This window comes from Sinocyclocheilus grahami, unplaced genomic scaffold (genome assembly GCF_001515645.1).
Source record: "Sinocyclocheilus grahami isolate Dianchi unplaced genomic scaffold, SAMN03320097.WGS_v1.1 scaffold1526.1, whole genome shotgun sequence".
In the NCBI taxonomy this organism is placed as follows: Eukaryota; Metazoa; Chordata; class Actinopteri; order Cypriniformes; family Cyprinidae; genus Sinocyclocheilus; species Sinocyclocheilus grahami.
This window is the reverse complement of record NW_015506705.1, coordinates 170,048-185,700: the sequence shown is the minus strand read 5'-3', so window position 1 is coordinate 185,700 and position 15,653 is coordinate 170,048. Positions and strand designations below refer to the sequence as shown.

Genomic DNA, 15,653 nt, shown 5'->3' with positions numbered 1-15,653 from the left:
CTGATCCCAACCAAGATCGAAAACCAGTGCTATAAGAGATAATACTACTTTAAAAGTTTGCTTTGCAAGTTGACATAGTAAATCAGTGTATAAGCCAACATAAAGAAAAATCCTGCAGCTGATGCAAAATTAATTCTGCTAAATCAAATGAAGAAAAGGTAATCACTCATTTCTGGACACATCCCTGGCAATAGTGTTTTTCCATAAGTCTAGACACCTTTACTGATATGTCTTACTTGTACATATTCAAACTCTACAATCACGATTGGCATTAGGGAGTTTTTATTCAGATGGTATATATTAATATCACATGTGCCCAATTTACTCACTGCATCTGCAACAGTAGTTTTCCCTCGAAAATGCATGCAAAATCCTCAGTTGAGCCCTGAAAAGGACTCTTTTTTTCAGCTGACAGGACTCAAGTATTTCAGTAGTGTATGCAGCACATTGAGGAAAAAATAGAAAAGCAAATAAAAACAACCCCCATTGTCTTTATTTAATTAGACATTTTACAGTAGTCACTCTTACAGTAGCTGCCTTGTTTTTCTTTTTCCCCATTGTTTCAAATATTCTATCACATGGATCAATGCAAAGGAAGAAATATATATTTATATATGAATGCCCAAAAACAGGAAATTTTGGCAAGATATTATAATAACATGATTTCAGCCCTGTGCATTCAACAGGGTGCATGTTTGGTTCATACATGGCAATTCAGTTTTGTGGGCTATGAATCTGCAAAAAAACATGGTCGGATGAAAGATGAACCGTATTTAAAACCTATTCAAGTTCTTCGTGCCGATTCCAGAAATGATCAACAACTCAGTGTTTGATATGTAACTATGAACAGCACACATGTATTTCCCGATGTGCAAGAACGTCGTTTAAACAAGAAATCTAAAAACAACAACATCATCAACAACAACAACAAAAAACCATTGCAACTACATTGTCGAAGTCACTTTTAAGGGATGCTGTTTGTCTACTGCCATCAAACACTTTAAACTGCCATGTATTGGACCCAATACTGAATAAAAGTGTGCAAGGAATACAGTCAGTGAACGGTGTCGACATGCATCGTATTCTGGAAGGAAGCAGCTGCAGAGCTCAGCGAAAGATTGAAGAAAAGTTGTTTCCGAGGCTCCCTGGTAGAGGCCCGTTCAATAGTTCAACAGAGAAGATGGAAGTGGCTTCAAATCAGAACAATTAAAACTGTTAAAGCCTTCCTGCTCAGAGCAGCTCGTTCAGAGAAGCATTAAAACACCAGACTGGGAAGAATGCGCTTGCAGAATGTGTGGTTAGTCTTTTGCGAGTGGTAACACTGAATGCGGCTGGAAACACCAACTATTTTATTCTCCAATACATTTTCAAACTAATTGGCCACAACGCATTTTTCTTCACCATTTCTCCATTGCTAATGGAAGGCATATTTGAGTTTGGACCATTCTGGCTTTGAAGGTGAGCAGTTTTAATGACCTGACCGAATGACAACAAACCAATGCCTCGTTCTGTGAAAACCTTTCCAGATCTGCAGGAATCTACAGCAACATTCACCCTGCGACATTATATGCAATGCATGACGACACAGCAGCTCGAGCCTAGCGACGTCTGTCGGGCTTCCCGATCCGTGTCCTTCAGCGGTCAGGAAGAGAGCAGAAATGAAGAGGGGAAGGACAGAGGACGGGCAGCGTATGGCACAGCAAGGCCGAGAGCGAGTGAAGAGAACACCAAGCACACCATCAGAGCCCATCACCGTTAACACTGTTCACACACACCTCCGAAATTCACTCATTGATGGATGAGTTCTCCAAACGCCTAAAACCCCAAAATCAGAGTCCAGCCTCATTTTAGGGCCATAAAGATTTTTAAGCACCTGATCTCATCTCTGTCTCTGAACCTCATCACCTTTGACAGCAGCGAGGACTCAAATCTAATGTAAAATGCTCTTAGAGGTCCCAAAGAGGGCTTTTTTTTAAATTTGTGCAAAAAACCAAACGGATCAAATCGGTTTTGATTTTGGGGTGAGATCCACCCAAGCACACTAATATGGCTGTGTTTGAGACGAGCTCTCCACAGTAGGATGCATTCTGCATCGGGACAGAGCCAGTGCTCCCAGCAGGACAGCTGTGCCGGGGTCATTACAGCACACTACTAATCTGTACACACACTCATTACTGGTACGGGATATCTACATGGACTTGATTTCTCCATTCACAGATGGTTGATCCAGAAATAAAAAACAAAACCAAAACAGCGAAGTGTCTGTGATGTCCGAATGTGCTGTGCTCTGGTGTGTCAGGGGCCGGAGTCTAGCTGTTCTTGAGCAGGAGTCTGTCTTCGGCCGAGGGGAAGCAGTGCAGCTGGCAGACGTCTAGAGCGAGCAGGCCACAGGAGCGCAGGTCCACGCTCTGCAGAGAGGCGCAGCGGCGCAGCAGCGGCAGACACTGCTCCGTCACCTTCACGCAGCCTGAAACACAGCAGCGCAGTCACCACCGGGGAACACTGAGGTCTGCTGCACCTTCATGATAAACCCACACTCTAACACACCACCGGGATTTGAACAGTAAAAGACTGTAATAATGCTACCATAAATACCTTTTAATTGATTAACGGTAAGTTCCCCTACTATATACGGTGAAAAAAATACTGTATTAAGAATGCATCATTGACAGTGAAAAACCATAAAATTCACATTCTCAGAATTACCTGCTTTACATTTCACATTGATGTTTTTTATTTCGTTGAAATAACATTCTTCTTGGTTTTTTTCTTATCAGTTGTGTACAGTAGGGTTGTATGTTACACCTAATGTTGATAAATGAATGTTTATTGCATTATTTCAGTTTCATGGGTGTTTAGTGCTTGTGTGAATGACACTGTGCAGCTTCAATATATGTGACCCTGGGATTTGAGATTTATACAGCCTCTGAAAGCTGAATAAATAATATTTGCATTGATGTATGGTTTGTTAGGATAGGACAATATTTGAAAATCTGGAATCTGAGGGTGCAAAAAAATCTAAATATTGAGAAAATCATCTTTAAAGTTGTCCAAATGAAGTTCTTAGCAATGCATATTACTAATCAAACATTAAGTTTTGATATATTTACGGTAGGAGATTTACAAAATATCTTCATGGAACATGATCTTTACTTAATATCCTAATGATTTTTGGCATAAAAGAGAAATGTATAATTGTGACCCATACAATGTATTGTTGGCTATTGCTACAAATATCCCCCAGCGACTTAACACTGCTTTTGTGCTGCAGGGACACAAACTGTATGTTAGTATTTAAAAGCTGCTTGTGATGGGCTTTGGTTCATCATGTGATTTTCTCATCACCACCTGCATTTGGTGGTTATCAGTGTATTACAAAGGTACAAAACAGATTTCAGTACTTCCATAGGTTGGCATATTAACATTATATCATTTAAGAAAATTACGGTTTTTAAATGTAAATTTAAGTTAAATACATAAAGCCTAAAACGCACCCATTTTGGGTATTGCAGTCTGTACTAGTGAGCCGATGCAAAAATCTAAACGTTTTGGATGTTACCATGTTATTACCATGCTATTACTCTACTTAGCACCTTTTTTCTTAAATTATAAAATGATCATTATACCATTGCTAGTATGCTAGTAATGGATTAAATTACATTCCTTTGAACGCCGAACTCAAGACGGCTGTAAATTTATGAAAATTTAATTTTTTCCCCTAACAAAACAAAACAACATCAGCATTACTCTGGGATTCTAAAACTAAATATCTTCATTTTACTTGCATACACTTTCACTCATGGTTGATCAATAGGTGGCAGCAAAGTGAAATGTGGTCTATTTGGCCTTACTACTGCTGGTCCATGGAGTTTATAAAATTGAGATGAGATGAGAAATGTGTTAAATATATTTAACCTCCGTGTCATAAGTATATTTGAGATGCATCAGAGAGATAAAACAAATGTCTGCATAACATGATGTGTAAAGATACAATGTATCCAGTTGTATGAAAAATATTAAGATATAAATACATTCAATAAACTCTAGAGGTCAGTATTTGTCTTTAAAACGTCTCCGCATTGCGTGCCATAATAACTGAAGAGGAGGAAGAGTGTGTACCTGCCAGGCTGACGTGCGTGAGGCTCTCTCTCAGCGGGGATAGGGCAGAGGTCAGCGTGTGGATGCTCTGGTCTGTGATGTGGCAGCACTGACTGAGGTCCAGCTTGCTCAGGTGAGGAAGATAGCGCACTAGCAGGCGCGACATGCCGTCAGTCACCTCCAGGCCCGCCAGACGCAGCTCCGTCACGTTCTGGAAACGCCCGCCGCGGTTCTCTCCGTGAGCTGCGGACAACAGCAGCACAGCTTTAGTCCCACACGCTCACATTCAGGGCAGGAAAGCCGTCTTAACATGCAGCTTCTGAGCTCTGAAGATACGTCACTACAAGCCAAGCAGCCGACATTACCGATTCCATTACAAAACACTCTGGTTACACTTTACTGTACGGTGTCTTTGTTACAGTGTTACTATATAATTAAGTACACGAGCAAGTAACCCTGAAGAGTTTTATTCAGCGATAACAACTGCCTGGATGTACAGGTATCACTTTATTTGAAGGTGTTCTTGTTATACACGTTACATGTACTTACCTTCTTCTAATTGAGACAGCAAAGCTTCAAGTCTACCACAGTAAAAAAATAGATGAAAAACAGTTTCTGTTTGCCCACAGAAAGGACACTCCTCCCCTACCTGTGGATCAAGGTGTGCTCTGTATTTGTTTGTAGCTATTAAACCATGCACAATTCTCCACTGAAGGTCCCCAGACCTTTTCTCAATGGGAGCCTTATACAAGGTCCTCCAGCTACCTTTAGGGGAAGTCTCTGATCCAAAAACCTCTTGTCATTTAGATTCTTTTAGTCCCTTTAAAGAGTTTATATGGGAAACTTTGACACATATGACATACAGTGCTTTTTTCCCAGTTTCACTGAAAAGTCCTAGTTCAGGAGTTCTGAAGCTGAGCAAAAATCCTTCCCTCTCTTGAAAAGCATCAACCGCAGGCACAATTTTTAACTCTGGGAAAAAGACATCCCTATCTTCGTTTGTTTCCAAACCATTTTTAAAATTCATAGGTAAGCATTCAAGAAGATCATTCAACAGTTTCTGTGTCAAGCGAATTGGCCTCACACCCAGCTTGGCAGCCAGCATCTCAGCAGACATCCATTCATTTGTTGTTATTAAATGTCCAATCTTTGTAATTCCAGCATTCCTTAAAGCAGTCCTCATTGACGCTGACTTTAAAAAGTCCAAATCCACAACGGGATTGTGCAACAGAGGTTCTTCTCTCATCCAAGGGCCTTGCACATCTTTGAGGTTTCTTGATTTACTTAAAATTTCCCAGGCTTTCAACATTGAACGATAAAAAGGTGTCAGTCCAGACAAATCAAGACTTTTAGTGTCCATAAGGAATAGGTGCCGGTCAAGCCCCATACTGCCCGCTTTTCTTAGAAGAGAACAAGCTACTCCAGCCCAGCTTACATCTTTTCCATAAAGTAGCCTTTTTGCTGTCTGTAGCCTAAAAGTTTTTATTCTGCTATTAATGTCCACCAGTCCATGGCCTCCTTCTTGTCTGGGCAGGTATAACACCGATGCTTTTAGCCAATGCTGACCAGACCAGAAAAAATTCACAAGATGCTTTTGAACCAGTTCCTTGGGAGGTTCTAAAATAGTCATTTTGTGCCACAAGGATGAGGCTACCAGATTGTTACAGACTAAAACTCTTCCCCTGTATGATAGCTGGGGGAGCAGCCAATGCCAGCGAGACAACCGAGCACTCACCTTGTCCACCAGACCCTCCCAATTAAGCCTCTTATATTCTTCTTTTCCTAAAAAAACCCCCAGATACTTTAGCCCAGAACTTCCCCACTTTAGTCTACCTGGGAGTGTCGGACTACTAGAATCAGAAGAACCACACCATAGGGCATCACTTTTATCCCAATTTATTTTGGCAGTTGAAGCTTTCCCATAACTCTTCAAGATATCTGTTAAAACTTGAACATAATTTTCATTTCTCAAAATTACAGTGATATCATCAGCATATGCTGAGATTTTTACATAGTCATTACAATTTGGACCATTTATCTGTAACCCCATTAACTTTTCTCTCAATTTGCAAAGGAGAGGCTCAATAGCCAAACTATAAAGCTGACCTGAGAGTGGGCATCCCTGTCTTATGCCCCTCTGTACTTTAACAGGAACACTCAGTCCTCCTGCCATTTTAATCATGCATGTGGCATCATTGTACAACAATTTTATCATTGCAACAAAATTATCTCCAAAACCAAAAGCCTTCAAAGCTCTATAAAGAAACTGATGATCAACTCGATCAAATGCCTTTTCCTGATCTAAAGATAGAATTCCCATATCAATATTGTTTTTAAAGGCATAATCAATAACATCACGTACTAAATGCAAATTATCACCGATACATCTATCCTTTATACAATAGGATTGATCTTTGTTTATAATTGTGTGCAACACTTTATTTAACCTATTAGCCAAACACTTTGCTATTAGTTTATACTCGGAACACAGAATAGCAACTGGTCTCCAATTCTTTATTATCGTAAGGTCACCTTTCTTGGGAAGTAGTGTTAAAACTGCTTTGACAACTTTTAGGAAGAAAACCCACATGAAAAACTTCTTGTAGAACTTCACAAAGATCAGTTCAAATTAATGTCCAGAAGTGCTTATAGAACTCGCCAGGAAGTCCATCTATACCTGGAGTACGACCTGAGGCAAGTCCTGATACTGCAGCACTTAATTCACCAAAGGTAATTGCCGAGTCCAAAGTTTGTTTATCCTCAGTGGTTAAACGAAGAAGATTTTGCAATAGTTCATTTTGGCTCTTCTCATCCGTGTTCTCAGTCGAATATAACTTAGAATAAAAGTCTACTACCAGTCTGCGCATTTCTATAGGATCACTTGTGTCATGACCATGACTATTTTTCAAGCTATACATCTTTTTTTCTTGTACACTTTTGTGCTCCAAGTTAAAAAAGAATGAGGTAGGACCATCCATATCTTTTACTGATAAAAACCTACTTCTCACAAGAGCACCTTTGACTTTCTCATTTAGAATGGAACTCAACTTTGACTTTTTGTCAGACCACTCTTGTAAATTAACAGAAGGTTCTCTCATCATGTTCCCTTCAATGATTAGAATTTCTTTTTCAAGACACTCCAAAGTCCGTTTTAAACAAAGTTGAATAATACTTATATTGTTGACAAAATTCCCGTATATGTGTTTTACCAATTTCCCACCAAAGAATTACATTCTCATATCGAGTTTTCACTTTTCCATGTCTCCCAAAAATGTCCAAAGGATTCACAAAAACTTCTATCTTGCAACAACTTTACATTAAAATGCCAATAAGCACACTTATTTCTTCTAGATATCAATGTGCAGTCAACAGTAATAAGCTTGTGATCAGAAAAATGTGTGGGGATAATAGCTGTATGTATAACTCTGTTTTTCATATTGTTTGATACATACAATCTATCTAAACGTGCAGCTGAAATTCTCCCCTCATTTACCTTTACCCAAGTAAATTGTTTTACCAAGACATTATTTTCTCTCCAAATATCTGTAAAATTGAAAGATCCAATAATATTAGCTAAAACAGCAGATGAGTTGAAATTTGGTTCCTCTCCATTCCTTTCAAAAGAAGGATCAAGTGTATCAGTTCAGTTCACTTTCAGTGAAGGATCAGTTCCAATCCCCTCCTAAAATGATCAAATCATCTGACTGTTCTTGTTTTAAAAAATACTTCAATTTATTAAAAGTATTTATCCTATCAAAACCATTATTTGGAGCATAGATATTAACAAAAACAACAAAATGACCATTAATTTCAACTCTAACTGCCAATAACCGTCTGGGTTCAATTTCTTTTTTAGACATGATTTTAACTTTGGTAGTTGGAGAGAAAATAATTGCAACTCCTGCACTCAAGTTTGTCCCATGAGAAAGAATGCACTCATCACCATATGCCAGTCAATCTCATTATTCACATCACTATGAGTCTCTTGCAAGAAAGTCACATTTAAATATTTCAACCTAATAAATTCGATAATAGTTTCTGCATTCCTCCTATCCCTCATCCCATTAACATTCAGGGATCCCACCCATAACCTCTCCAAAAGAAATCAGACAAGAAACAAAAGCATTTTAACCATAGTGACTAGTTAGTTTTTTTTCCCCCCTCTTTGGCCTAGTTTTTCCAGTTATACTTTTTTGTCTGATTGCAGTAATGTGTTTCTTTAGTCTAAAGCGTTTCTGCTGTGATAACTCTTCATGATTACTATGCCTCCTTGCCCACATGACAGATGCTATAAACTTGTCCAAATCTGGAAAAAAAATCACTCACTTCAACTTTTTTTCCCTTCGTTTCATCAAGAAATTCATTGATTTGCACTACAGTATACAAGTCTTCGTTCATCACCTTTGAAATCTCTGCTCCTTCAGACCATTGTTCATCATCCTTCATACTGTCATCAGTATACTGAGACATTCCATCCAACTCATCTACTGAGCCTTCCTCTAATGCTTGTGCATCTGTCTGAGTCACACTCTCACTATTAACTACATCTTCAACTTCATCACTTGAATGTCCAATAACAGCAGAACTACATCCAGCTTTCTCACCATCGTCAGCATCATCATCGCTTTCACTTACCTCAGTATGCTTAGTGACTCCCTCAGAAGTCCTTCGCTTCTCTGTTACTTTTTGTTGTGTCTTTATAATTTCCATGGTGTCAGTATTGTCATTGTCTTTAATCGATCCATTCTCCGTTGACTCTACAGTCAATCACTGTTCATTATCCACATTTTTATGCTGGCAAGAGAAGCGTTTGTGGCCCAAATTTCCACATTCAAAGCACTTGAGGTTATCAGTACTTGCATACAGCATATAAGAATTTTCTCCATGACTCACACGGAACGAGATCTCTATCGTATGCTCAGGTGAAGTAAGAAACATCAAAACTTGCCGTCTGAAAGAAAGAACGGGTTTCAACGCTGCGTTTTTACATCCTAATGGGATCATTCTTACTGGACTTGCAATTTTTCCAAATCGTGTCAACTCTTTAGTAATGGCGTCATTTGATATGAAAGGTGGCACATTGGATATTGTTACTTTAGTAGCTGGGGCCGCTAAAGGAGTCACCGGCACAAACATTTCTTTAATCCAAATTCCGCTCTCCGTCAACTGATTCACTAACTGTTCTGTTTTCAAAAACACTACAATAGCCTTATTCATTCGTGATGCTGAGAGAATGTTCTCAAAACCAACCAATTCTCCCACCACCACAAGTACCTCCTCCACGCTAACACGGGGCTCGGGCACACACCTGCACCCATTTCGCATCGACAGGTGAGGGTTTACCTGTACAGGATCAGACGCCATTCCGTCACGCGACAAAAGCCGCGTGCAGCTTAGAAGTACGAAGAATTTTCCTATGTAATAATAACTTGACTGACAAAAAAGGGGGAAAAGGAAAAAAAAAAGAAACTGGAAAAAAACAGTTTTCCACGCTCCTTCTAACATGCTCCACTCTTCCCACCACGCTCGCACATGCGCACACACACACACACAGAGAGAGAGAGAGAGCGAGAGAGAGAGATTTTTTTGATTTTTACAATCACTTTATAAAAACAATTGTTCTTCAAACATTACATCACTTTACACATAAAAGGAAAATAAAATAAATTACATATTTACATCAACTCTCTTATAAAAACAATTTTTCCATCAACAACTGAACATAGAGCATTACAACACCACTGAATTTCAAAAACATTTATCTTACTCGTTAATCTATGAAAATTAAAGTCAATAAGGATTCTTGCTTTTACCATATTTTTAAAAATAAAAACAACATCTTGACCTGACTTCTCTTCTATCTTATTTCTCCTAGTAATATAGAGAGCATATTTTGCTTGTCCCACAATAAAATTAATAACATGACATTTTGACTTTTGTTTTGGACTATAAAAAAAGCCAAGAATAAAATCTTGCTTTGTAAAACAAATATTAAAATAATCAAAAAGAACTTTTAACAAGTCAAAAAGAGGGTTAAGTCGATTACAGTCCATAAAACAATGAAATATGGTCTCTCGTTCCAAACAAAAAGGGCATTTGTCACTTACGGTGGGGTTTAAAATAGACACAAAGGCATTCACAGCAATAGCTCCATGTAAAATTCGCCATTGTAAATCACCAAGTTTTTTTGTTAATGGTGGTTTGTAAATTGCTCTCCAAACAGGCTTAATTTCGGAATTAATCCCTAATTTTTCTCTCCATACTGTATCTGTTTTAATACTTAAATTACGTTGATAAATAACTTTCACAATGCATTTATACAGCATTTTCCCTTCTACTGTACAAAAATCAATATATTTATTAATTCCTATGTTTAACAGAGGGCTAGTAAAACAAGACCCATCTATAGCGGGGGAAATTTCAATATCTGGGAAAAGATCTTTACTGTCAGGGATTAAAGTCCCTGCACCAAACTCTTCTAAAAGTATCTTCTCTTCATCAGTTAAAATCATAGTCAATTTATCAAGAAACCTCTTAGCAAAACGTATTGATCTAACCCCTAAAAGGGTTGCAATTTGTTCAGGTCTCTGTAAATCATATCCCGATTCATTTATAATGTTTTTTAACTTAAAAGTCTTTTTATACCCTAATAAATCTGTTAAACCAGGAAAATCTTCTCCAGAAACATCAAACCGAGCTCCAAAAATAAGTGGTTCCTCCAACAACCAATAAAGAGAAATTGCTGGTTCCATCCACCGATTTTTAAAAAGACCCCACACTTTAAACAAGCTTTGATAAAAAGCAGGAATTCCAGTTAAATTAAATCTGTTATGATCCATTAAAAACAATGTTAAATCCATTTCCATATTACCCACTCTTCTCAAAATGCTTAAAGCCAATGGTCTCCATACAAGCGAGTAAGGTCCCATTAAAAGTTTCTGTATATATTGGAGACGGTAAGTGGCTCTTCTGCTTGCGAGATTTACTAATCCTTGACCTCCTTCCTCCTTGGGCAAAAACAGAATGCTTTGAGGGGTCCAATGATAACTGTCCCAAAAAAAAGTCACCAGTTCTCTTTGAATATTTGCAAGGAGTCCGTTTGGAGGGTCTACACAAGCAAATTTATGCCATAATGAAGATGCCACAAGATTATTAATAATAAGAATACGCCCTCTATAAGACATCTGAGGGAGTAACCATTTCCATTTTTCCAATCGACCTTTTATTTTCTCAAATAACCCTTCCCAATTTTTCTTTATGAAACTCTCATCTCCCAGATAGACACCAAGATATTTTAACCCTCCTCTTTTCCAAAACAGTCCTCCAGGTAAAGTGGGAAGATCTCCATTCCAATTCCCACTAACAGAGCTTCACTTTTCCCCCAATTGACCTTAGCAGAAGAAATACATTTAAAATCATTAACAATTTTTCCTACCTTACATACATCATCCTGTCCGTTTACAAAAACAATAACATCATCAGCATAAGCAGAAAGATATAAAGGATTATTACAAGCAGGGAAAACCAGACCTTTTAAATGACCTCGTAACTTTTGAAGTAAAGGTTCAATGGCTAGGGAATACAGCATACCAGCCATGGCACATCCCTGTCTAACTCCTCTCTGAACTTTGAACGGAGCACTCAAACCACCATTAATCTTAAGAACACTCTCAATGTTACAGTACATAGCCTTAATCATTGATATAAAAGAAGGGCTAAACCCAAAAGCCTCTAAAGTATTCCATAAAAACAGATGTTCAACTCTGTCGAAAGCTTTCTCTTGATCGAGAGAAATCAAACCAGAGTTAATTCCCAAGAGTTTAGAAGCATCCAAAACATCTCTAATTAAAGCAATGTTATCCAAAATAGACCTGTTAGGAATACAATAAGACTGATCAGAATGAATCAATTGGCTTAAAACTTTACTAAGTCTTATGGCCAAAGCTTTAGAAAAAATTTTGTATTCTGAACATAACAGTGAAACAGGGCGCCAATTGCTGATAAACTGAAGGTCACCTTTTTTAGGTAACAGTGTGATGACTGCTCTTCTGCAGCTCAGTGGTAATAGTCCTCTTTTCAGACTATCATTAAAAACTGCCAGCAAATCCTCTCCTATGACGGGCCATAGAGTTTTATAGAACTCAACAGTTAGCCCGTCAATTCCTGGAGATTTACCATTTTCCATGCTCATCATGGCAGTATGAAGCTCTTGTAATGACAACGTCTGTTGTAATTCGTTGTTGGATTCTTCATCCACCTTTGGCAGTCCTTCCAAGAAATGATCAGCATCTCCAGCCCATTCCACCAGTTCAGATTTATAAAGGTCAGAATAAAAATCTACAGCACAGCTACGTATATCAGCAGTCTCAGTGAATTCTTGTCCAGTAGCTGACCGTAAAGAATGAATAATTTTACTCTGACCTTTTTTCGTTTCCAAATTAAAAAAAAATTTCGAAGGAGCATCCATTTGAGCCACAGATTGAAACCGTGAGCGAACTAAAGCTCCTTGTGCTCTACCTCCCAACAGGTCTATCAACATTGCTTTTTTCCTCTTCAATTCATCAATTTGCTTTTTATTTTTTGTAGAAGCTATTACATCCTGTAAAGCAACAATTTCAGTTTCTAAAATCTTCATTGACTGGGCTATATCTCGAGTAACATTCAGAGTGTACTTTTGACAAAAATCCTTTACAAGAACTTTACCACAATCCCACCATTGTTGCAAAGAACCATAATAATGTTTTTGCTGTTTAAAAGTTTCCCAAAAAAAACTAAAATTATCTATAAAATTTGTATCACTTAACAATGAAGAATTAAAGATCCAGTATGCACTCTTACACTTTACACACTTAATTAAAACACTGCACAAAACTAAACTGTGATCAGAAAACCCCACTGGAATAATTTTACAAAATTTGAAAAGATTACGTTGATACTGAACACTGTAAATTCTGTCAAGCCGTGCCAAAGAGATAGAATGTTCAGTGCTATGAGCCCAAGTATACTGTCTGACATCTTGATTCATACTTCTCCATATATCACATAAATCATGTGTTTCAATCAGTTGTATCAGTGTTTTCTGAGAAGCAATATGTGGTTCTATATGATTTCTATCCAACTTATCATTAACGGTACAATTAAAATCTCCACCTATAAATAACAACTCCTCTGGATTTAAACCTTTCAAAACAGCATCTACCTTTTTAAAAAAAGTAACTCTTTCTGCTCCTTTATTAGGTGTATATAAATTCATGAGCACCATAGTAGTTTTCTCAAAATTTACTTTAATTTTTAAAAACCGACCTCCAATTATTTCATCAACTACACAAGATAAAGGTAAAAAATTTTTGGAAAATAAAACGGCAACCCCTCCACTAATAGAGGATTTATGACTTAGGACAATTTGTCCATCCCATTCTTTTCTCCAATCTGTCTCATTTTTAAAATCACTGTGTGTTTCCTGTAGAAACACAATATCAATTTGCTTTTGTCTAATAAACTCAAATAACATCATTCTTTTATGACCGTCTCTGGCACCATTTAAATTTAAAGTTCCGATTTTAAAATGTGTCATAATTATTTTAGAGACCAGAGCAAAAAAATACATAAAAGTTGCCAAAAGAACTATTTTTGGCAGAATTTTAGAAATTAACAGCTTCATCATCCTTGTTAGATTTTTTTTTAAGTTTGTTCACAAGTTTCCTAAGACGGTAAACCTCTACATCTTGAAAAGCTCCTTCTTTCATTAGATACCTTACATCATTTATGAACTGTTTGCAATCAGGAAAAAAATCTTCAACTTGCACTCCTTTCATTCCCTTTGTATCTTGCAGAAATCTGCTAATGTCATCCGCTCTATACAAGCAAATCAAGTTTTCATTTTGAGAACTAACAGACAGATCTGAACACTGAGACATGTTTGAATCAGAGGAATCTCTATCACTGTCTGAACCCACATTCTCACTACCACCATCATCTTTCTTGACTTGTTTAATAGCCTTTCCACAGCTTTTTTTCTTTCTTTTAACCGGGATTTTAAAGACAGTTTCTACTTCCTCAAAATCAACATCATTGTCTTCGACAACCATTTCTCCAGCGTCTGCCGCCGCCACACAAGCGTTTTCAGAATGTTCAGACTGCTCACCGGACATCAGAAGAGTCCCATGTTTACTAGACTCAGTAACACTCTCTGTTGTATCAGATTCGCTCTCCGCAGCTACAGCAGCGATCAGCTCGTGCGCAGCGGCTTCTGCTGCAGACGTACTGGCAGTCTCCGCGTCCCCCGCGATCCCAGCCGGAGCAAGCGCAGAAACTACTGGTTCTGAGTTTGTGCTCGTACCTGCGCTGTCCTTTTTATTAGGACAATCACGAACAAGATGCCCGATTTTACCGCAATTAAAACATTTAATTGTAGTGTCAGATGTTGCAAACACTGTGTAATCGAAACCATCAATTTTGAACTTGAAAATCAAATCGATCTCATCAGTTCCATTTTTCAGCACCATGAAAACGTGTCTTCTAAACGAGACTAGATGTTTTACCAATGGTGACTTGCACCCAAGAGGGATTTTTTTGATAGGGGAAACCAGTTTTCCATAACGAGATAATTCTTGTATCAATACTTCATCTTTGATAAACGGAGGTACGTTGGACAGTATAACCTTTTTAGACGGGCTACTCAAAGGCAAAACAGGCACGAGTGAACCATTCAACACCACGCCGTTTTGTACAGCGTCATTTGCCTTTTCAACTGTTTTAAAGAAAAGAACAACTGCACTGTTCATCCGTGATGCAGAAACAATATTATCATGTCCCACAATCTCTCCCACCGCTAAACAACACTGTTCCACATTGACTTTAGACTCCACCTTCACTGATCTCTATCGTATGCTCAGGTGAAGTAAGAAACATCAAAACTTGCCGTCTGAAAGAAAGAACGGGTTTCAACGCTGCGTTTTTACATCCTAATGGGATCATTCTTACTGGACTTGCAATTTTTCCAAATCGTGTCAACTCTTTAGTAATGGCGTCATTTGATATGAAAGGTGGCACATTGGATATTGTTACTTTAGTAGCTGGGGCCGCTAAAGGAGTCACCGGCACAAACATTTCTTTAATCCAAATTCCGCTCTCCGTCAACTGATTCACTAACTGTTCTGTTTTCAAAAACACTACAATAGCCTTATTCATTCGTGATGCTGAGAGAATGTTCTCAAAACCAACCAATTCTCCCACCACCACAAGTACCTCCTCCACGCTAACGCCGGGCTCGGGCACACACCTGCACCCATTTCGCATCGACAGGTGAGGGTTTACCTGTACAGGATCAGACGCCATTCCGTCACGCGACAAAAGCCGCGTGCAGCTTAGAAGTACGAAGAATTTTCCTATGTAATAATAACTTGACTGACAAAAAAGGGGGAAAAGGAAAAAAAAAAGAAACTGGAAAAAAACAGTTTTCCACGCTCCTTCTAACATGCTCCACTCTTCCCACCACGCTCGCACATGCGCACACACACACACACAGAGAGAGAGAGAGAGCGAGAGAGAGAGAT

At 38.3% G+C, this 15,653-nt stretch overlaps 1 protein-coding gene across 3 annotated transcripts in view; it reads right to left on the bottom strand.

Moving 5' to 3' along the window:
* Positions 1-471: 471 nt before the first annotated feature.
* Positions 472-15,653, bottom strand: part of LOC107570966 (F-box/LRR-repeat protein 19-like) — a 38,597-nt gene continuing 23,415 nt past the window's right edge. For all 3 annotated transcript variants that reach the window (XM_016257251.1, XM_016257249.1, XM_016257250.1), the window contains exons 10-11: positions 4,120-4,341; positions 472-2,467 (exon numbers count right to left, since the gene is read on the bottom strand). In XM_016257251.1, the coding sequence (XP_016112737.1) occupies positions 2,310-2,467; positions 4,120-4,341 (380 nt within the window). In that variant the 3' untranslated portion in view covers positions 472-2,309. The remainder of the gene's footprint in view (positions 2,468-4,119; positions 4,342-15,653) is intronic.